Consider the following 18,388-nt stretch of genomic DNA (forward strand, 5'->3'; position numbering starts at 1 on the left):
CTTCTCTCACTGATGACAAAAGTCACACCTACTGTGCTCCTGCACACATACACCATCTCACAAGAGTTCATGCCACCAAGACATCATCACCTTCATTTTGCTGATGGGGAAACTGAGGACGGGCACCTCAGCCACAGTTCCAGAACGAGTGAGCAGAAGGGCCCAACTTGAGCGTAACCACACGTCCCAGTGATCCTGGATCTAAAATTATTAGTGTGTCTAATAATATCTGTAAATCGGAAACTCCACAGGATTCTCTTTGTGAGATGCTTCTGTTTTACAATTGGGTTTCATGGTTTCTCTAGTTTTACAGTTGTTTTGGTTAGAGGTTTCAGTTTCTTTAAGCCATATTTAAACAAAACCGTATTTTAAAATGATGAAATTTTAGGTATTTCTATTACAGAGCTCCACAATAATGTAAGGGCACAAAGAACCATATAGATATGAACTGAAATGCCACATGGGTCAGTGACTTGATTTCCAAGGACAAAAAATGGAGGTAACAGCAGAATCAACAGAAGGAAGTTGGGTTTTAATATTAACATAGTGAGACTATATCAAGGGTGATGGTCATAATTTTCTAAATGGCAAAATGTTATATTAACTTTAGAGTTTTGAGTGCACATTTCAAGATCATTTAGTCCAACCTTCCTCATTTTACTGATGAGGAAACTGAAGCACAGAAGTTAGGCAGGTTACCTGAGCTAAATTCATTCTTTTGCCTCTGGCTATCCACATAACAGAACCTTACTGTGATTAAGAAGTGATACGTATACTCTATAACCCAAGAGACAGAGAAACACAACTCTTTATCTACCTTTTGGTATCTCGATTTTCCACTTAAAGGTCATGTTAAATTTGACGTTAAACCAATGAAAAGTCATAGGCTTAACAGTATTCGACTGTGTCAATCAGGAACATGGGCAATTCAGAGCCAAAACTTTGCTTTTCCAGAACCACAAGGGGCAATGTACACTGTGGGTACCTGTTTGAAGTCAGGGCTATTTAAGGCTATTCAGAAATTTGGCATGTTCTTCTCCTCTTGGTAACAAGGTTTCTCCTCCTATCTTTGGACCTGTCTTTTCCTAGAAAAACAGAAACAGTTTAATAAGAAATGGGTCAACAGTATTTGCATGGGTCACTAAAATCTATCACCTTACAGATGACATACCTTTAACATTCCGTCCCGTTCCCATTTGAAGAGGCCACAATTACTGAAACAGAAAAGATGGGACTGACTCAGTGATGAGGTTACAGGTCCACATACATGAAGATAATAGTGCTCCTTGCACTTTGGGGGAGATCCGCCTCATTTAAGCAGAAGCTCACTAAGATGAGATTCATATTCCAGTTTACATTCTACTGCTACTAAAAATACACACGTCAGTGATCTGAGCAACGGTTTTGAAGTGTGTCAAAAGCCAGATACTTCAGAAAAGGAATTTCAAATGGTAGGGCTGCATAGGGCTATACACTCTACAGGCGAGGAGAGCGAGCTTGGTTTCTAGGGAAGGTCACCGGGATGACCCTCAGATTGAGAAAGCCAGCCTACAGTGACAAGAAGCCCATGGCTTGTTCCTTTCTCCTTTTCTGGAACTCAACGGTTGTGGTAAGAGAGGATTACTCTTCCTTCGGGTTTAAACAATGCTTCCTCGTTTTCAGTAGTTAGAACAGGGAAGACAGTAACTTTTCCACTGAAAGGTCACTGTTAAGTTTGAGGCCAAAGCAACACAACAGGAAGAAAATCTTTTCTTGGTCCAGAGATTTTTCACTCTCTTTAGTCAAAGGGCCTAGAGACTCATTCTCATTGTTTAACATGGTAGTTGCATCCAACCCTGAGAAGGCAGGGGGATACTATGGGGAAAGCTTATTTTCTAGCAATGTTACACTGGGGAGAGAGAAACAAATGAAATACAGTAAAGTCATGGGACTGTGGCTCCCAGGAGCCTTGGATCTGAGAGGGTCTTGGGCATAGGGCCACCCCATCCCTACTCTGAGCATCAGCTGCAAAGGACTTAGCCCGGAGCCTCTCCATCACCTTCCCCAGCTACAGACCTGTTTAATATCTATTGAGAGAACTTTCACAGCCTACTACCAGATCAATGATGATATTACACACCTCACTGTCAGACAATTATAACACATGGGCCAACTCCAGCCTGCCACAGTTTTCATGAATTTTTTAAAACACAGCCATGTCTATTTGAGTATTACCTATAACTGGCACAACATGTTTGAGTAGTGGTGAAACAGGGCTGGCAAAGCCTAATATATTTACCATTTGGCCTTTTACAGAAAAAGTTTGCCCATTTCTGCTCTAGATTAAGAACTGACAAGAGAGACACCAGAGAAAGCACAAGTTCTTAACAAAGTAACAGTGCCACCTGGGGGCTGAAAAGCATCATATTCTTTCATTTGGGTTGCACTTACTGCTTATCCTTAATGATCACATTTCTCTGATACTCTGTTGTTTTACATAAGCTCTTGCTGTTACAATATTTTGGAGAGAAGTCAAGTATCAATATATGAATAGGTACTTTAAACAATTCGAATCTCAATTGTTAAAAAAAAATGCACAAACCAGCTCTGACAAGGGGATGAACCAGCACGGGCTTTGGGTTCCTCCACCCCCACCCTCATTCCAAATCAGCCATGGAGAAACTTGACATGAGAGTGAAGTTTGGGCTCCAGGAAATAAACAACAACCCAAATGAAATAAGTGAACAACAACAAAAAGTAGTGAGGATATGCTGGTGAAACATTCTTGGGAAGACTAAAAGCGATAGCAAAATTGCCTCAAGTTCCAAAGACTCAACATCATACAACCCACCACCCAAGCTCCATTTAGTCAACAAACATTTCTGATAACCTAGTGTCAGGCACTATATTTAGTACTGGGGGTACAGTCATGAAAGGGGGAGGATCCCTTCCCTCCAGGAGCAGTTGGGGATACCCAGGAGCTGTAAGGAGGCACAGAACAAGGCTGACCCTCTCGGGGTCAAGGACCGTCTGAAGTTTCTAGGGAAGAGCATCACCCAGGAATTGCAAAAAGGTTCAGGAGGCCTATGGGACCAAGAACCCCAGGAATTCTCATACCTGCAGTGCTTCTGGGGGAGTCTGTCAAGGGAGATAGTTCTGTTTCCACAGGGACACTTGAAAAACCTCTTCACACCGTCATGCCAGTGGTAGTCATGCTGCTCACTGACGCAGGTCTCCAGAGGCTTCAAGTGGGTGTAGGCACACTGCACAGAACCAGCGCAAAGATCTGGTCAAGAGCTCTTAAAGAGAGAGGAGCCAGCTGCCATGCGGCCTGTTCCTCAGAACTTCTGTTCTCTTGTCACTACCAGGCAGTGACTAGTGGAGTTACCATCTTTCAGGTGCAGTGATCCCTGTGATTTCTTGACTTTCCCCTATTAATACCATTTTTTCTCATGTTTGCCCCAACTTCAGGTATAAAATTCACAGTAATCTTCTGTGACATCAAGACAATAGCTAAGGAGAAGGAAGAAAAGGACTGGAAATTTCTAAGTAGCTTCAGTTGGTCTACCTTGTATTCACTCTAGTCCCTGATTATATACAGGTTATAGGCATGGGGCCTATTTAGGAAGGATGATGAACTGCTTTTTCACTTTCTCTTACAAGGCCTCTGAAAAGGATTATAAGCTTATTACTACTCCTATTTCATAAGCAGTAAAACCAAGAAAGATCTTAAGTAATTTTGATCCTAAAAAGGACTGAACAGAACAAGAAATGGTAGGAGAGGGTTGAAACAGAGTCAGGACAGTGCTATGTAATTTTTGGTAATCACACTGAGTCTAGATGAACAACTTTTGGCCTTGGCAGCCTCAAAGGGGGCAGAGTACAGTGGTATGCCAATTGTGTTAGGCAAAATAATCCTCTCATGATATGCACACCCTATTCCCTGGAACTCACAAGTATGTTATGTTACTGGCCAAGGGGAATTTAGGTTGCAGCTGGAATGAAGGTTGCTAACCAATTGATTTTAAGATTGGGAAATTATTCTGGATTGTCCAGGTGGGCCCAAAGGATTCACAAGAATCCTCAAGAGTGGGAGAGAGGAAAGGAGGTTGGAGCCATGCACTGAGAGGACCCCACCTCCCACTGATGATTCTGATGATGGAGGAAGGGGCTACAAGTCAAGGTATGCAGGCAAGCTCTAGAAGCTGGAAAAGGCAAGACACGGATTCTCCCCTAGAACTCTAGAAAGGAATGTACCCTATTGACACCTGGATTTCACCCCAGCAAAACCCACATAAAATTCTGACCTATAGAACTGTGAGATAATATATCTGTGCTGTTCTGAGGCCCCAGCTGGTGGTCACTTGTTAAGCAGCAACAGGAAAGGAATGCACCAGCTCTCTCCTAATATGGCCATCTTGTCAGAGGAAAAGCTGTCCTCTAAGGTAAAGGCTTTACTAACTGCACTTTTTCAAAGGAGTAGTTGGTTCAGTGCTGCCCACCCCCCCCCCCCAAATATAAAGGAGAATCTAAGGTTTTAAAAATAAAGTCAGAGAAAGTTGTAAGCTAAGTCTCTTCCTCTTACACAGGCTCACAATGCTGATTAGTCATGCAGGTATATTCAAAAGGAATGGTAATGCCAGGAAACATGCACAGAAAGAACTTTTCCGGGGGACATATACATTAGGCCCTGAGCAGAAGGGAATAAAAGTAGTTATCACATCTGATGTCAAGTCAAATTTTTCAATTAAGTCCCCAGGGACTGGAAACTAAGGATTGAGGACATGTTAAAAATTGAGAAGGGTGGCTTCCCTGGTGGCTCAGTGTAAAGAATCTACCTGCAAGAGATGGGTACAATCCCTGGGCCAGGAAGATCCCACATGCCACAGAGCCACTAAGTCCATGCGCCACAACTCCTGAGCCCGTGCTCCAGAGCCCACAAGCCGCAATGACTGGATCCCGTGCTCCCTAGAGCCTGTGTTCTGCAGCAAGAGAAGCCATTGTAATGAGAAGCCAAACTGTAACTAGAGAGCAGTGCTCCCAATGGCTGCAACTACAGAAGAGCCCACGCAGCAACGAAGACCCAGCACAGCCAAAAACAAACCAAAAAAACTTGAGGAGGAGAGAACACTGGGGTCCTGCCTAATTAAACGACCCTAAACCCAGGCAGGACTCTGGTCACAAAACATGGCCCCACACCCCGCCAAGTCTCCACACCCTGCAAGGTCACCGAGCCCGCAGATAGGCCACAGGGAGAGCTGTCTCCCGCACTCACCGTCTTGCATGTCACGACTCGACATTTTACTTCCCGGGTGTTTCTCATCTTTTCTTCCATTTGTTCTTTTTTCACCAGAGGCTCAAAATAGCGTTCCTGCAGCTCAGCCTCGGCCTAGAGAGACATGACACCCAGAAGACCTTGAACCAAATCTGATACAGACTCAGGCAGTTGTTTAATAATAATCAAATCAGACCGAAGAAACAAGCTAACTGCATGAACGCATGGCTCAGTGAACTGCAACCCAAAAGATGGTAAGTAGAAATACGCCCTTAATGGACAAACAGAAGGCATGAAAGCATCTGGTGATGTGTAAGACACTAAACACAAACTTAAACTACTGATGTGATTAGCAGTGTCATGAGCTCAAGTGTGCCCCAGAAGGGTAATGTTTCTGTTGTTCCAACACAGACTAGTTTACGGGAGGTGTTGGATACCTCCTCAGTGATGGTACCCCATCTGTTTGATTCTATTCCCCAGACCAAGCACTTGGAAGGAGCAATCCCTGCTTGTCTGGAACAATGTATAGGTATGAGGGCAGAGAGCTATTCATGACAGAATGTGGTCACAGTTCAAGTCAGCACAGCTGAACAAGGCATAAAGTGCCAGGGAACTTGGCTCTATAGTCTTTCAGGGTCTGCTTGAGCTTCTCTTCTAAGTCTCGAGTCCAGTAGAAAAATATTTAATTGTCTCCTTAGTTCTTTATTAACCAAAAAAGAGGTAGATCATTTGGCATGCTGGCACTAAATAAGGGATATTTAAAAAATCTGCTGTAACACTTTTTCTGTTATCTCAGTGACCACTACCCCTGCTACTGACAGGGACCACAAACACTACACCTTTTGCAGTGCATGGAACAGTACTTTATACATCAAAGGATTGTTCTGAATGTTCTACAGGGCATCCATGTTGATGGAAAACCTATTATAACTTTTGAACCTAATAGCCTTATTTATATACAACCCTATGACACTTGGAGAAGGCAATGGCGCCCCACTCCAGTACTCCTGCCTGGAAAATCCCATGGACGGAGGAGCCTGGTGGGCTGCAGTCCATGGGGTCGCTAAGAGTCAGATACGACTGAGCGACTTCACTTTCACTTTTCACTTTCATGCATTGGAGAAGGAAATGGCAACCCACTCCAGTGTTCTTGCCTGGAGAATCCCAGGGACGGGGGAGCCTGGTGGGCTGCCATCTATGGGGTTGCAGAGAGTCGGACACGACTGAAGTGACTTAGCAGTAGCAGCTACAACCCTTGTGCATGGTTTTAATATACACTGACTGTTCCTAAAGTGCAACCGGACAAGTCCTATGGTTATGGAGGGACAACTGTGCTTTGATATCTTGTACAACACAGTAACTTGATATTTTTATACAATATTAAGTTATTATAAAATATGGACAAACACTTTAATACCAAAGTCAATTTAAATAATGTTGAATGATACTCTTCAAAGCAGCAAAGGCAAAGCTAAAATCTATTAGCAATATTCCTGTTCTTCAAAATAAATTCAAACAAACCAACATACAACTAATGTTTCAGCTGAGGTTACAGGAACAAATTCTGAGTCCCATAACAGAGCACCCGAGTCAGAGGATAGCTCTGTTACCTACGCCCTTCTGGGCTCTTTCTTACCTCTTTTAAGATCCCCGTGTGCCTCGATTTTGCTTTTAGAATTGTCTGAAATTCCTCAGATTCCAGGTAGGAAAGTTGCTCTCTCCTTTTTTTCTTGGCAGGCTCCAATTCATCCTCAGCTAGAGCAGAATGAAAAAGTGTGAGCTGTCACAGAGGAACTGCAGAGAGTCAGTGTGCCTCACCAACTCAGCTTCCCCCAGCTCTGTGTTCTCCGCCATAAGGCCCTTCAAACTGAATTTACCTCCCCTGGTACCAACAAAGGGAGGCTCTTAGAAGAAGTGAACTGAGAAGTGCAAACTAGAATGGAGGGAGGGGATGGCAGGTTTGATCACTAAATTAAAATCTCTTTTTCACCTTAAAATAAGGGCCAATTATGAAAAGAGGTAACAACAACAAAATTTTTATCTACAAATTGAGGTTAAAGTGACAATTGTCAGCTTCAGTTTTAAAAATTAAAATAGGGCAATTTAAAACAATGTCTGCTCCTTTAAAGCAAAGTAAATCTTTATACTAAAATATAGGTGCAAAGATACAATGAGTAATCTCAAGATTTTAAACTGTACATAATTTCATTTTAATTCAACGTGATTATAAAAAACAATCAGTTCCAGCTGCAGAAATTCTACTTAGGTCCTCTCCATAGAGGAAAAGTGCAAAAAAAATAATGACTTTTGATGTCGAGGGCTTCCCTGATAGCTCAGTTGGTAAAGAATCTGCCTGCAAGGCGGGAGACCCCGATTCAATTCCTGGGTTGGAAGATCTGCTGAAGGAACAGGCTACCCACTCCAGTATTGGGCTTCCCTTGTGGCTCAGCTGGTAAAGAATCTGCCTGCAGTGCGGGAGACCTGGGTTCAATCCCTGGATTGAGAAGATCTCCTAAAGAAGGGAAAGGCTACTCACTCCAGTATTTTGGCCTCGAGAATTCCATAGCCTGTATAGTCCATGGGGGTGCAAAGAGTCAGACATGACTGAGCAACTTTCACTTTCAGTCTTTCAGCCTTCAGGCTGATTATGTTTGGAACGTTTCCTCTGTAAGTAGTGTCTTTCCCCACTGGACAGCTTCCCATTTGCAGTACCTTGAGGAGAAAATGTGCTGTTCTTTTCTACACGTTCCTTCACTTCCAGGACATCCTGGGGTTCCTTTAGCTTCTTAATGCTATTTGGGTCTGTTTTTGTAAGAATCTGGCCTTTTGACCTTAATTTGGTTATAGCAGCTAACTAGGAAAACAGAAAAGAGAGGGAGATAAAAATCTATAACGATAAGATAGGCATCTGTAGCTCTGTATCCCTTTCCAATGAATTAACCAGTGAATTCTTGAAGTTCTCAAACACACATTAGCAAAATATATCTTCATTTTACTTGGCATTATTAACACAATCATTAAAACTTCAAAGAAGGGAAAACAGGTCTGTAAGTTAGCAAACCAAATCTCAGTTTGTTTCGAACAGAAAAAACAATTCCAAGTCTGTCACTTACTAGTTTATAACCTGACTTAATTGTTTAGCTTCAGTTTCTACATTTGTAAAATGAAGATGACAACCATATCTTTTAGGGTTGTAGTTGTAAGAATAAAATGAGATAATGCAAGCCAAGCATGTACTTATACACAGTAAATAGCACGTATGCACAAATATCAGACACCGAATAATAGTAACATAGGTGTGTAATTGCTATTATTATTACTGAAGGTGTGGATTTGCATTGCAGCTAGCCTTTGCTCTTCATGTGATTCTAGCTGCTAACTAGGACAGAGAAGACAGGTTCAAGTTGGGGGCTCCGTGACTCAGGAAGAGGAGAGGTTCTGACCACCCCCAATTGCCACTTCAATCAGAGCAATTTAGCTTCTAGCTGTCTACAGACTAGGCTTCTACGTAAGATTTCTTCCATGTTATCTCCTGCAGCCTGACAAGAAATAATGTAGACAATGGCTAGTTTTCTTGGATTAAATTAATGGCATTGTTGATACCAATTATCATTTAAAATTCCTTTGACTCTAATTATCATGCTCAATAAATAGGTATGAGGTAACTGTCTTTTCTGGTTACAGGTATATTAAGTTTGAAGCACCAGCTATGTCTGACAGAATACAAGTCCAAGTGGTGAAGAAAACAGATGCCAGTTACCTTTTTGGCTTCTGCTAAGGCACTCAGTTTTGGTCTTGGTGGTGGTGACTCATCAAAAAAGAGGACATCATCTCCTTCTGAGATGCCTCTTCCAAGCTTGGGCATCTGCATGGCTGGGGTTCCTTTCATCTTGGGGAATTCAGCCCCCGTTGGTGGAGATCGACAAGGGGGCTGCTGAGAAGAGGATGGCACAGCTGGGCTCTTGATTTCACTGGAGCTTTGCAGAAAGCTTTATAAAGAAAAAGGCAGTCACAAACTATGCACACAAGCACAAAACACACAGACTGGGAGACCACAGACAGGCCACCAGCTGATAAGTAGTCGTCAATAAAATAATTTTCCATCCTTGGTTATTCAGATTAGCGCACAGTAAAAACAAAACTAACCTCACTAATTCTTCAGTTAACTGACTTTTCACTGAATAAATGCTAATTGTTTCACCAATTTAGAACTGATTATCAATTGGCTTTCTAGTGGGGTCGGTATATGGAGCATCTTCAGCCCTGAAGGTGAGCTGTGCCCTCTGGTTAGCTGAGATGCTTCAGGAACTCACTGAATCTGTGTATTTTGTTTATTCTACTAGGATGAGGTAACACGCACGATACATTTGGAAATCATAGAAGAAGGGTGCTATTAATATAATTCACACTGATTATTTTATATATGGGCTTTTGTAAAATTTTAAGATATTTTATTTTTCTACTATAGTAGTTTTACAATGTTAATTTTTGTTGTATAAGATATCTCCTCCTTCTTGAATCTCCCCATCCCTTCATATGTGGCTTCAAGGGCTATGTAAAAACAACAAAGGTCAGAAATCATTTGTCCAAACCTCTCATTGTAGAGATGAAGAAACTGAAGCCCAAGACCCCACTGCCCATTAAGTGACAGGCTGAGGACTAGTACCAGGTAATCCTGAGCCAGTCTTCTTTTCACTACCATATTATCCTCACTCCTGTAAGTTCTAGGCTGAGTCTGCAAACTGCCTACCAGATGCTGTCCAAAGATAAGTTATGTTTGGCTAGGAAAACTTTGGAAAACTTTAAACTGTAATGCCATTAAACTGACAGGTACTTTCCACTCCCCACAAGGTCCACATATGTATATACATATACATTCATGTCATCTGTAGGCCCCTGATGAATACTGCTATAAACAGCCTACCAGGACCTCAAAATAACCTGCCTGAGGCCAAATCTGTTCCCCTATTTTTTTCAAAGCATCTGTTCTTGACTCGTAATAGCCTTTTACCCCCTATGGAACCACATACCCTGTAAGAGCCCAGGTCTGAGACAGCAATGGTTCAACACTGGCGTAGAACAGGTAAGTGTGAGTTTAAACTTGGCTCCAACATCTACTAGCTCTCTGGTCTTCAGTCACATTAGTCACAAAACAAGGATAACACTTCACAGATTATGATAAGGACCAATGTGACACGTGTACAGTGTAAAGCATGGTGGTCAGCGTACACTGGGTACCTGCAGACCGTAGCTTTTACTACCATTCAAATAACTTGAGTTCAAGAATCTTTGATTCATTTACTTTCCATACCCATTTCCACTTGATTTTGCCTCTCAAATGACTCTCTATTCTCAGTGTCTCAATTTTATCACTGACCTGAACAAATGCAGAAGCCATGCCCTGGCTCAGACTGTAATTAAAAAACCTAACTGACAAAACTGAGAAACAGGTGGCAAACTGGCCACAGTCTACTTTCCTTTTTCACAAAACTGTCTTTGTATGTCATTACTTTCTCTTTTCTACAGTGACATTCATTACTACAGCCTGTAGTACCTGGTCTCAGGATTCACTAGCATCAGTCAGAAATACTTACCTTTAAATGCTTTATAACCTTAAAAGTTATGCTAAAATTATTTTTAAAAAAATTTCAAAGTTGAAAAAGTGGCCAACCACCTCAAATCCAAAGTTACATTTCTGAAATCTATTAGGACAGCCCCAGAATTCACAAGATGAGCAATCTGAACGAATATTAAACCTGCGACTCCTACCGTTTCTGTCTGTCTTCTGACTTCTTTTTCCGCATCTCTAACATATGCTGCTTCTGCTGCTTCAAGAGGGCTGATGCTGAGATAGACTGGAAAGCAGGTTTCGGGCTCCCCACGATCCCTAGAACACAAGCCACAGGCTGAGGAAGTTCTGAGAGGGGCAGGGTCTCAGGTGTGGGCACTAGAGCAGGTGCAGGCTGACTCTACCTGATGACTTGGCTTTGGCTAAATGATGTTTCAAGTTTCTAGCTCCAGATGTAGGCAAGTCCATCAATTCCCTAAATTCCTCAGAACAAGACAAGCTCTTCTGGGGTATTCCTGAAATATATATCAGGTTTAGAAGATTCAAAATTCAGTCTATTTTCTGTCATGTATCTTATTCCTTTTTAAACTCTGCTTTCATAATTTTTTCATTTGTAAAATGAAGTAGATGGAATATCAAGAAAAAAAGAGAATCCTTAACCTCTAATATCAGACCAGTAGGACTGCAAAGGTAAGACAAATATCTTACTTTGAAAAATGATTAAAATACTATTATCTGAGGGGTCATTTTACACACTATTTCTGGATTATACACTACGGGCAAGGGTCCATGCTAGACTTTGACCGCTGTTATAAACAGAGCCCCAAGGACAGAGCGGAGGTGGCATTCTCTGACCTGGACCTGTTTTAGTGAAAGACAGGAAGTTGACAATACTGATTCTAGTGCCAGACACTAAGAGTTAGACCCAGATACATCAAGAAGTTTTAAAAACCTAAGACACAGCTAATATTAATATGCTATAGCTTAAGATGCTGCCAACGAAGCTTGGTTCTTTTACTTTAGGCGATGTCACTCAGTATAATTTAGAGTTAGGAACCAACTGTTTTCAATCCTGAAGACTACAAATTTAAGATGGAGAATGATACAAAGTTACCTAGTTTTTGTTGAGTTTCCTGAAGAATCAAGTCTGTGCCCTTAACCACCAGGTTAGTTAGAGTGGTTTGAATCTTCTTTTTAGGAGCAACAGTGGCTGCACTGAAAAGGAAAATGAAAACCACTGAAAGTCAATGCTCTATGAGGTAAAGAAGGCAGAAAAGTCGTTACAAAATATCAATGTTTCTCAAAGCTCCTTTTAAGTAGACTGTAGTTAATACCATGGTCCTACCACTAACTGGTGTGTGCATTATGGCACAGACCTAAGACAGGCAACCTAAAACTTGCTTGAAGGCCATTCCGGAAAAGTAAATTGGCAAAAGAAATAAAAATATGCCAACACTTTGATCAAGAGTAGGACTTATCAAGAAGTCTAGGATTTACATTAAGACCTATGCAAAAATGTAGGATATTAATGGAAGCTTTGTATTGTTAAAAGTTAGAAATACTATAAATGTTTATCCATAGAGAATTATTTAAACTATCAGAGCCATGTGAAAGAATACTGTAGCCACTAAAAATAATGCCATTAAGTGAATAGTCCACAAAGAAAAATTCATTATTTTTATGGGAAAGAAGAACATTGCAAATTATAGGCATACTATGACCTCATTTTATACTCTTAAAAATTTATACTTATGGGAAATGTCCCCCCCAAACCATATATACCAAAACTAACAGTTATCTAGATGGTGGGATTATAGATGGTTTTTATTGTCTTCTTTTGGCTAAAATGTACATGTTTAAAAAAAATAATGTTATGTGCACTGCCTTTTGCAATTAGCTAAAATACAGACATTATTTTAAATCTTAAAAATGTTCTTTGATATTACAAAATAGAGGTGAGAGTCCTCTAGCCCAATGGCTCTTGGATTGAGGACAAAATCTGTTTTATTCTTGGACCAACTATACCTCCCCTGAGCCAAATCCCTGCCTCAAATGTATTTTATAGAGTCAGGTGACAGGCCATCAGTCACCTACTCAGGGACTCTAGGGACAGGCTGAGATCCCCAGGAGTGCCAGCTTCAGCAGTATCCCCCTTCCCTGTGAGGTTTCTCTGCATATTCATTCACTAAATTCACTGTGGGTTCCCTGAGATCTACAACCTCACACTCACAATGGAAATGATTTCAAGGATGTCAACACTATGATGAACACTTTCAGTGGCCAATCAATCCTGACAAAGTTGGACTATTCACATTAGAAGCCAAAGAGGAAGTGCAGGCTCCCTGTTAAAGACCAGGAGAGCCCGACTCAGTTTCTCCTCCTTCTAAGTGTGTTTTCTTCTCCTCCCAGGAATGAAGTAACCTTGTTTTGGGTCTCTTCTCCTCTGCTACATTGTTTTAGGCAGCTTGTTATAAAAGATAAAACCTGTACAAACCTTCTAGGACTGGGACAAAAATATACAACCACTGGGCTTACTTTTTGTTTTTTCCTTTTTGGCCACACAGCACAGCATGCAGAACTTCCCCAATCAGGGATGCAACTCACGCCCTCTGCAATGGAAGCATGGGGTCCTAACCACTGAACCACCAGAGAAGTCCTGGGTTTACTCTTAAATGAAGACCCCAGCCCTCAAAGAAGCTCTGAGAATGTCTTACATTGAGGCTGCATATGAGGCTGAAGAAACGCCTCCGTAGTAAAAACCATCCTGACACAGCCGTTCTTTCAGGCTGATGCCTTTGCGAGCAAATTTCTTTGGAATGCGGCCTCCAGAGAAGGTGGACTGCAAGTCAGCTCGCCTGGCGCTAAGCCTCTTGTACTGGGCCTGGATGTGATACTGACAGTACTCACAGTCATTCTGTGAAGAGAAAGAGCAGCTGTATCAACATTAGGGCAATAGGCTAGGGACAATGTTAATGGACACAACTCCTTTACAACTCCTTTCTCCCAGCCTCACAGAGAGCTATTCTGTGGGCAAAACTCTCCCGGCTAACTTCTGAGATCATTTTCTATCCACAGCTAAGAAGCAACTTAGAAGTTCATCCTCTAGGTAAGGGGGTGGAGTGGGGGTGATAAATTGGAAGATTGGGATTCATACACACACACTATTATATATAAAATACATAACTAATAAGGACCTACTCTACAGTACAGGGAACTCTATTCAGTACTCTGTAATGGCCTATATGGGAAAGGAATCTAAGAAAGAGCAGGTATAAGTATATATATATATATATAACTAATTCACTTTGTTGTATACCAGAAACTAACACAACACTATAAATCAACTATACTCAATAGAAATTAAGAGAAAAAATTTAAGGGGACTAAATTCTGAACACACTATTTGGGTACAAGAAAAAGTGGCACTTTTCAAACTGCCTTTGTCCTCTTTCTACAATGGAAATAAAGTCAGTTTCTAGGATGAACCTTCAAAATGTTATGCCAAATGAAAGAAGTCAGACACAAAGGTCCCATGTTGTATGATTCCTTTTATGGCATATATCCACAGAGACAGAAAACAGATTATAGGTCATCAGGGAAATAGTTACTTAATTGCTAGGGGGTGTTTTTTAACGGGGTGATGAAAAGATTTTGAAACCTGAAGCTGGTGGCTGGACAATAAAGTGAATACACTAAATATTACTGACGTAAATGGTTAACTATACACAATGTGCATTTTACCTCAACAGAAGTTAAAAAATAAAACAAAATCAATTTCCTTTCTGTTTCTCTGGTTGACTCTCAGACAAATGCTACCCTTACAGTGAAAGGCGCAAAGAGAAACTATTAAGTATTGTTGAACTAGGTGAAACTTAAAGAGATGCTGACAATGGAGGTTTAATGGTCCAGCTCTTGTGATCTGATAGGTATACGTCCCCTGAGACCTCTTTCCAACTGTCTCCTTCCTCCCTATTTCCTGCTCACTAGTTCATCTGTTAGACAGCAATGAGCGAAATAAAAAAGAGATGAAACCAGATCCTATTATACAGTCTTTTCAAAGAGCTCTAAGAAGTACCACTTCACATCTACTTGGATGGTTGTAATCAAAGACAGACAGTAACAAAGTGTCAGAGAAACTAGAACCCTCACATACTGCTAGGGAGATTGTAAAAGCCACCTGGGGAAACCAGTTTGGTGGTTCCTCAAAAACCTAAATACAGATCCAGCAATTCCACTCCAGGTATACAGTTGAGGCAACTGAAATGGACATCTACATAAAAACCTGTATATGCATGTTGACAGCAGCATTATCCATAACAGTCAGATATGAAAACCACCTAAGTATCTATCAACCAATGGATAAACTGAGTGTAGCCTATCCATACAATGGAGTATCATTCAAATACCAAAAGGAATGAAGTGCTGATAAAAGGCTTTGTAGCATGAGCATAGCACAGATGAATTTTAAAAACATTATTCTAAGTCCAAAGAAGCTAGATACAAAAGGCTGTACATTATACAATTCCACTGTATGAAATGTCTAGAGTAGGCAAATCTATAGACAGAAAGTAGATGAGTAGTTGCCTGGACTAGAGGAGAAGGGGAATAGAGAATTACTGTTAGTGGGTATGGGTTTTTAGAAGGGGACTGAAAATGTTCTGAAATTACCTGGTGGAGATGATTGCACAATCCTGTGAATACATTAAAAATCACTAGATTGTGTACTTCACAACTGAATGGTCTGGTACATGCATTCTATCTCAGTACAATGTTTTTTTACTTTTCAAAAAAGAGAGTTCTAATAAAAGGTAGAATCTGGCTAAAATAAGGTTGCAGTGTATTTCATCATTAGTGTTTGATCTTCAACACTAGAAAGAATTGAGGGCAAATTAAAATTCTTTCTTAAAGTTCCCGATCAGCTGGTAATAAAAGATCAGTTTCCTAAGAAGTTAAATCCTTCCCCTGCCCTCAGCTTTTTAAACTGGCCATTATTAACCACACATTTTACTTTCTCTCTTTGATTCTTCCTATTATGTAGGAAACTCAGTTCCAAATAGGTCATTACAGGTCAAGTGCCTAAAATTTATTCTTGTTAGTTTCTTTCTTTAGCAAAAACCACCCCAACAAAGCTTAAACCTACCAAATTCACAATCTGTGTACATGGTTCTCCATTCTTTTTCTTTGCTTTACAGGTTCCCAGGTCAAGAGCTTCCCCCATAATTAAGATCTTTTGAGGATGATCAATAGATAAGCATATCTGTAGAAAAAGAGGTAGTGGGAATTAAAAGCAAACAGTTATGGCCCCTCACCAGCAAGAATGGATATAATAACGGTTGGCATGAGTTAGGCTTTTTGTCCTTCTCATCAGTGCCCTGGGATTTGAAGCCAGTGCTCTGTAAAACAGTTGTAGAAATGGGAAAGAAGACACTTAGTTCTCTGTTCCCTTCTGCGTCTTTACTATCAGAATCCTAACGCTCAGCCTTGAGTGATGGAGCAGGTTCCCAGTTTTCCTAGCACTCTTTGCACTCTGGCCAATGAGACTGAAGTAGTAGTCTGCTGGGAAGGTAGCCAGGAAAGCTTCTGCTTTTATATAAAAGCAGGGAAGAGGCTGGCTGACTTCCTGGCTTCAGTGGAGATATGATGGCTAGGGTTTCAAGCCATCTTGTGACCAAGAGGGAAATCTGAGAGACTCATGGACACCAGCCCTGGTGTTAGGGCATTATTACACTGCCTATGCCTGGATTTTTTATTATCCAAGAAAAACAAAAACCTCAGTGTCTACCATTACAAAGAACTGTAGCGAAGCTTTTGTTACTTGTGGCCAAACACCTTCCAAACCAATAAATGAAGATTTGTTGGTCTTCTCTCCTGAAAGCAATGAATGCAACAACTTTGTCTCTTACTCCTCCTGATACAATGTGTCTATAACAGAAGCAGTAGCCTCTTGTTGACATCTGTGGAGAAACAGTGTTCACGTACCTAGGTTTGCAGTTTACTAGAGAATCAGTAGGTAGTAACCCAAATTCTAATGCTGCTTAAGACTCTGAAAAGTCACTTTAAAAATGAAAATTCGTAAAGTTGCAGCTATGATTGTACTAACAAATGGAACAAAACCTCCTCAACTATAAACCCTTCCTTCCTGATGCTATCAAGGATATTCATAGGAGATGGAAGGGAACCTGAGCCCAAGAACTGAAAAATAAATTCCAGGAAGCTTGGAACGAATTTGAAAAAATATAATGAAATAAGTTGTCATAAAATACTCTAGCGTAGTCTGAAATTCAGAATACTGACAAGTAAGAAATGAACGACAAACAAAAAGCCAGTAAAATGGAGTCAACATAATACAAAAGCTTGACTTATTACCTGGAGGTAGACCAGCATAAAGGTTTTTGATAGAACTCAGCCAAGTTATAAAGACCACACACACACAAAAGAAACCCATGGAAAGAGTCTTACCTCCTCTGAACCATCCTTGGGCTTCATGAGGTTTGCATTGAGCAGCCCTATGACAGAACCCTGCTCAGTCTTCCAGAGTTCTTTGTGAATCTCTCCAAACAAGAACAGTGATACACATCTCGTCAAGTCACGAAGATCATTCAGTCGCCAGATGCTAAATGTTTTCCCCTGGAGCAAATCATTTATGCTTATCTTTAATAAATCTTCAACAATGGGTTACAATGTCTTCATTTACAGTCCAAGTGTTCTACTGTGGAAGATATCTAAGCATGACCTAGTCTGAATAGGTTATCATCAGAATGTCTGCTAATTATAAATTAATCCTTTCTCAAGGCTTTGGTATGCCTCTTCTCATTTTAGAAATGAAGGTAAAGAAAGACAAGCCTCAGAAAGAAATGGCTTTCTTGTTAACTCGTTAACTTTTTTTCTTCAAACTTGTTATTAGCAGACACAAACTAGTATATAAAATATTTAGACAATAAAGACTAGTACTGTAAAGCACAGGGAACTATATTCAATATCCTGTAATAAACCATAATGGAAAAGAACATGAAACAAATCTACATATGTATAACCATCACTTTGCTGTACACCTAAAACACATCACAAATCAACTATATTCCAATAAAAAATTTACTGATATATATTTAAAAATATTTATCATTGTTATTTTAATATTAATAAGGAAGTTTCAGTTCAATGCTTCTAAATCTTTCCTTAGTTTAGAAGAAAAACAACATCATTTAAAGAAAACTGGTTGTATTTAACTCTAAAATTTTGGAAATACTATGACATATCAAGAAACTCAAAATGCTAGCCACACACTAATATGAACAACTTCCATGTTTACAGATTTTTTAAAAAAGCAATTCACACAATACTGAATCAAGCTATTTCACTGAGGCAGCCTAGAGTGGGTATGGCTACAGGTTATAGTGAATTATTGCCTAAACTCCAGTATTATAATTATTCTTCCAAGGATTTATACAATGCCATTCTTAGAGAAGTTCAGATAAATTTCACACCTATTATTTCAATGTCATTATAGCCAGTGATGATGCAATTATGAACTTAATCAAATGAAAACCAGACTTGTTCACATTTAC

General features: G+C 40.4%; 1 protein-coding gene across 2 annotated transcripts in view; it reads right to left on the bottom strand.

Annotated features, from left to right (window-relative positions):
• Positions 1 to 324: 324 nt before the first annotated feature.
• The window catches only part of MCM10 (minichromosome maintenance 10 replication initiation factor), a 30,383-nt gene continuing 12,319 nt past the window's right edge, over positions 325 to 18,388 (bottom strand). The window contains exons 8-20 of one of the 2 annotated variants that reach the window (XM_040248541.1): positions 17,283 to 17,450; positions 15,964 to 16,080; positions 13,538 to 13,737; positions 11,938 to 12,038; positions 11,228 to 11,338; positions 11,024 to 11,141; positions 9,015 to 9,243; positions 7,967 to 8,108; positions 6,891 to 7,009; positions 5,255 to 5,368; positions 3,097 to 3,242; positions 1,172 to 1,214; positions 325 to 1,085 (exon numbers count right to left, since the gene is read on the bottom strand). In XM_040248541.1, the coding sequence (XP_040104475.1) occupies positions 1,002 to 1,085; positions 1,172 to 1,214; positions 3,097 to 3,242; positions 5,255 to 5,368; positions 6,891 to 7,009; positions 7,967 to 8,108; positions 9,015 to 9,243; positions 11,024 to 11,141; positions 11,228 to 11,338; positions 11,938 to 12,038; positions 13,538 to 13,737; positions 15,964 to 16,080; positions 17,283 to 17,450 (1,692 nt within the window). In that variant the 3' untranslated portion in view covers positions 325 to 1,001. The remainder of the gene's footprint in view (positions 1,086 to 1,171; positions 1,215 to 3,096; positions 3,243 to 5,254; positions 5,369 to 6,890; positions 7,010 to 7,966; positions 8,109 to 9,014; positions 9,244 to 11,023; positions 11,142 to 11,227; positions 11,339 to 11,937; positions 12,039 to 13,537; positions 13,738 to 15,963; positions 16,081 to 17,282; positions 17,451 to 18,388) is intronic. The other variant, XM_040248542.1, reaches the window with a different exon arrangement.

The sequence above is a fragment of the Oryx dammah genome, unplaced genomic scaffold (assembly GCF_014754425.2).
Source record: "Oryx dammah isolate SB20612 unplaced genomic scaffold, SCBI_Odam_1.1 HiC_scaffold_10, whole genome shotgun sequence".
Taxonomy (NCBI): Eukaryota; Metazoa; Chordata; class Mammalia; order Artiodactyla; family Bovidae; genus Oryx; species Oryx dammah.